This window comes from Poecilia formosa, unplaced genomic scaffold (genome assembly GCF_000485575.1).
Source record: "Poecilia formosa unplaced genomic scaffold, Poecilia_formosa-5.1.2 Scaffold1000, whole genome shotgun sequence".
NCBI classification, from domain to species: Eukaryota; Metazoa; Chordata; class Actinopteri; order Cyprinodontiformes; family Poeciliidae; genus Poecilia; species Poecilia formosa.
This window is the reverse complement of record NW_006800939.1, coordinates 27,277-32,028: the sequence shown is the minus strand read 5'-3', so window position 1 is coordinate 32,028 and position 4,752 is coordinate 27,277. Positions and strand designations below refer to the sequence as shown.

The window sequence follows — 4,752 nt, the reverse complement described above, 5'->3', positions numbered from 1 at the left end:
TGGATGGTTGGTTGGATGCTGTTGGATGGTTGGTTGGGTGCTGTTGGACGGTTGGTTGGATGCTGTTGGATGGTTGGTTGGGTGCTGTTGGACGGTTGGTTGGATGCGGTTGGATGGTTGGTTGGATGTAGTTGGATGGTTGGTTGGATGCGGTTGGACGATTGGTTGGATGCGGTTGGACTGTTGGTTGGATGCGGTTGGATGGTTGGTTGGATGTAGTTGGATGGTTGGTTGGATGCGGTTGGACGATTGGTTGGATGCGGTTGGATGCTCCTCGCTCCGCTGCAGAATCGTTTGCAAAGTTCCACAGAAACAGACTGAAGGTTTTGGCCGTGTAACTTTACAGAACCACGGTTCTGCTGAGCTGCTCAGTTTTAGTCAAAGGAAGTCGAAACAAACAAACAGGAAGTACTGATGGACCCACTTCCTGTTCTGCTGCTGGAGAGACTGAGTTGGGTCAGAGAAGAACCGAAACCCAGAACAGGACCAACAGGTTCGCTCGAGTTCCAACTGGAGGAACCCAGCTCAGGTTCTACAAGTGGAAGAACCAGAACCAGAACCAGAACATCAGATTTATTGAAAATCTTTATTAACAGGAGAAAAACATTCAGCCTCACATCTGAGAACCCAGTGACATCACACCAGAACCCAGTGACATCACACCAGAACCCAGTGACATCACACCAGAACCCAGTGACATCACACCAGAACCCAGTGACATCACACCAACACACCTGGTGGCAGGTGAGCAGTCGCACTGCTTGGTACCAGATTAACAAGAATGCTGTGGAGGTGAGAGGTCCAGAACCAGCAGCAGGTCCAGAACCTGAGCAGAACCTTGGCTAATTTACAGCAAACTGAAGCTTCTAGAAGCTGCAGGTGGTTCTGGGGTTCATCTCAGGCAGTTTGTTCTGATCCGAGTTCTTCTGGGCATCCACCTGCAGGACTTTCTGGATCAGAACCAACGAGGCAGCAGGTAAGTCCAGGTCTGGTGGGAAGAGCAAACAGATCAGTTCTGGTTCTGGTTCTGATCCGCAGTCTGAGCTGCTGTTGCTGCGCTAAAGGTTAATTTGCAAACAGATAAGGAGATAAACGCTGGAGCAGCAGAAAGTCAGGAGGTCAGGAGGTCAGGAGGTTAGCGCGGGGTCAGACTCTGTCTCCCGTCTTGCTGGGCTGCAGACCCAGAGCCTGGACCGCCTCCTGGTCCAATCCGCCCTTCAGGGTCCTCCGCACTGCAGCACACAGAGAAAACGGATCAGAACTCAGAAAAATAACGTTTTCATCTCCATCACATGAACAATAAACCCAACAGGTCAGAGGTCATTTCAGCTGCTGGACTTCATGAATCCTCAGCTGGAGGAGAAACTCCTCCGGACCAGAAAACCAGAACCAGGGAGAGGTTCTGCTGGCCGTTACTCCAACATGGCCTCCCATGGAGGCGCTGCAGCGTTTGGTTGGGGACTTCCAGCAGACGGACGCGCCAACGCTAATCCGCTCAGCGGGGTTTTAGTCAGGAAGTGAAAACAGGGCTGAGGAGCCGGCCTGATACCGGCTGTTTGGGAAACAGAACTGCTGTTTGGTTCCAAACACCCAGAACCGGACTGACCCAGAAGAAGGTTCCAGCGCTGCACTAGACGTCCAGTCGCAATGCCAACGAGCTTTACCGCACAGCATGTTGCTGTAGCATTAGTATTAGCTCCACCTAAAGATGGCTTTAGATTTAGATTCAGCTAAATATGGCTTTAGCGTTAGCTTCAGCTAATGATGGTAAGGGAAGTGATTCCGTCGGGCCTCAGCAGAACCTCAGAGAACCCGGGAGCGTCTGGACTCACTGGACTTTCTGTTGAGTCGGGACCGTTTGCGGGTCTTTGGGCTGGCAGTTCTGTTTGACGGGTTCCGGGTCACAGACTTCACCAGTCGATCCATGATGTCATCAGTGGCGTCGTCCTGAGAGTTGGTTCCGTCGTCCCTAGCAGCAGTCAGAGTGGATGGACTCGCCGAGCGGTTACCTAAGCAACAGAACCAGAACATTAACCGGACCTGACTGGACTCAAACCAGACCCAGTCCCAGAACCAGAACCAGAACCAGGCCAGGGTTCTGTGGTTCTTACTCCGGACGGCTCTGGAGCGGCGCGGGCCTGCAGGATGAATGGTCAGGCTGCTGCAGCTGCTGGTCAGCAGGCTCGTCATGGTTTCATGCTCCTCCTCCTGATCAGAGCCCGGATCTGTTGCCATGGAGACAGGCGAGATGCTATCCTGAACAGGAACGCCCGAAAACTTTTCCGTCTGAGGGAAATAAGAGAAGATGAGGTTTGAAACATCGTCTGACTGAAACGATCCGAGATCATTCCCAGGAAGTCCAGACGGTTTTTATGAAAAATAAAACATGGAAAATAAACATTAACTAGTTGAGAACTCTAAGTAAGTAATTCTCAAAGATCAATAAACTTTAATTTCTAATCAATATTTTTGTCAAATCTTAGGGTGTTTTGAAAACTTTTCTTCTGCTGCATTACTGGTTTCAGGTATTTCTGTGCAGCAGCGCCCCCTGCTGTATCTCCACTGTAGGAACAGGCAGTGCTGATTCAGCTGCTGTGGATCAAATTGAGCAGAACTGCCTCCTGACCCCTGACCTCTGACCCCAGAGCGTTACCTCAGTGATCAGCATGCCCCGGGTCTTGTTCCGCTCCCTCTTGATAGTGCGTTTGCGTCTGATGGTGAGGACGCGCTCGCGAGTGGTGCGGTACTCCAGAGCGAACTCGCTGATGATGCGGCAGAAGCTGGTGACCTTCACGTCTCGGACGGAGAAGGACGGCTGACCCAGGAACAGCAGGAAGGAGTGGAACCTGCAGGGGACACGTCAGTCCACACCTGTCCACGCCATGTCCAGGGATGGACAGGTTGGGGCTCCGCCCCCTACCTGTTGATGACTCTCCTGTGGACGACCTTCAGGATCTTGATCCTCTGGGTGCAGTCCCTGAGGAACTCAGTCATCTTGTTCTTCAGCACTGCCTTGCTCTCATGCTTGGCCACCAGCTTCAGGTTCTCCCATGATGCCTTGCAGCGCCTCTCCAGCTGGACCAGATTCTCTGCCAACAGGTCAAAATCCACCTGGAGCAAAACAGGAGACATGAAGACGAGCTGCGGCATCAAGACGAGCTGCGGCACCCAGTGGTGGGAAGTAACGAAGTACAAGTACAAGTTACTGTACTTAAGTACATTAAGTACTTAATGTACTTAAGTACAATTTTGGTGTATCTGTACTTTAAGTAGATTTAATAATGGATACTTTCTACTTTTACTCCACTACATTTTACAGTAAGTATCTGTACTTTCTACTTCACTACATTTCTACTAAACCGTCCCGTTACTCGTTACATCCAAGTCGCGTTGCGCTTTTTGTCCGTTAAAATGTGAAGTTCAGGGTTTTAAGGTGGCGCCGTAAAATCCGAGCAATAACGTGACTTAGTGTCTGTTGTCACCCATCGCCTCCACCTTTACTCGCACGCGGAGCTCCAGACATGCGCAGTGGTTTCCTCTGAGCGGGAGAAGATGTCTGTCTGATCGTCAGTAATATAATAGCTGCATAAATCATAAGATATGGCGACATGTAAAACCAGCAGCGCTTCGCTTTCACAGTGGGGACTTAGTCCAACTTTTAGCGTCACTGGGAAGGAAAGCTTAAAGAAAGGTAAGATCTGTGGACGTGATGCTAGCAAAGCTAGCTGTACTGAGACACACATGTTGCATCTGGATGAAAAAAGTTGTCACTCATGCGCTGAATTATTGTGTGGAGGTGTTGACTGAGGTGTTGCTTATATGGGACAACGCTGTGACCAAAGTGCAATATAGTGATATGACATTCAGGAACGATCCGATTCTTCTGGACGGATCTTTACTGATTAAATTTATTTCAGCTCTAAATATTTAATATCTAGGTGTTTTATGTGAATGTGGAGTTTTCAGATCAATTTGAGAAGCAATTTTGAAGGTAAAACTTATTTTTTTGTGTCACGTAGCGCAGGGTGCTGGTCTTGACTTGGTCTGGGGTTCGGTGGTCTTGACTACACTCTGCTACTGGCTCCTGGTTGCATGTCCTCCCCCACCCACCTTCTTTACGTTCATGCTATGTTAGGACAGGAGACCAGATGTTTCCATCCCTGAAATTATGATGCATAGAATCACATATCTAAGTCTAAACTATGTTACAGAGAGTAAACATAATAAAAAGCTGCTTTATCTGTGGCATTGTTCATTAAAATGGCACATTTCTGATGTATTAAAATTAAATATGATCTGTTCACTTAATGATATTATAATAGGGATTAGGTAATGCATTCAGCAAGTACTTTTACTTTTAATACTTAAGTATTTTTAAAAGCCTTTTTACTTTTACTTAAGTACAAATGTTAATGTGGTACTTTTACTTTTACTTGAGTACATTTTTTGAGTACTTTCTCCACCACTGGTGGCACCATAACGAGCTGCGGCACCATAACGAGCTGCGGCACCATAATGAGCTGCGGCACCATAACGAGCTGTGACGTGAATGGATGTGAACAGGTTAAGACAGGACAACGGGACAGGTGAGGCGTACCTTGGCAGAGCGGGTGATGGCGGGGATCTCGGAGTAGACGTCAGAGGATTGTGGGTAATTGTCCTCCAGCAGGCTGCAGGTGTGGTGCAGCAGTGAGTGGCGGTGGACGGTGTCCTTCACCTCCACCACCTTCTCCAGGTAACTCAGCTCAAAGC

At 48.8% G+C, this 4,752-nt stretch overlaps 1 protein-coding gene across 1 annotated transcript in view; it reads right to left on the bottom strand.

The window, feature by feature from the left end:
• Positions 1 to 567: 567 nt before the first annotated feature.
• Positions 568 to 4,752, bottom strand: part of fhod1 (formin homology 2 domain containing 1) — a 31,440-nt gene continuing 27,255 nt past the window's right edge. Inside the window, exons 25-29 of the mRNA XM_016667326.1 lie at positions 2,921 to 3,111; positions 2,654 to 2,846; positions 2,112 to 2,286; positions 1,833 to 2,009; positions 568 to 1,232 (exon numbers count right to left, since the gene is read on the bottom strand). Coding sequence (XP_016522812.1) covers positions 1,147 to 1,232; positions 1,833 to 2,009; positions 2,112 to 2,286; positions 2,654 to 2,846; positions 2,921 to 3,111 — 822 coding nt within the window. The 3' untranslated portion in view covers positions 568 to 1,146. The remainder of the gene's footprint in view (positions 1,233 to 1,832; positions 2,010 to 2,111; positions 2,287 to 2,653; positions 2,847 to 2,920; positions 3,112 to 4,752) is intronic.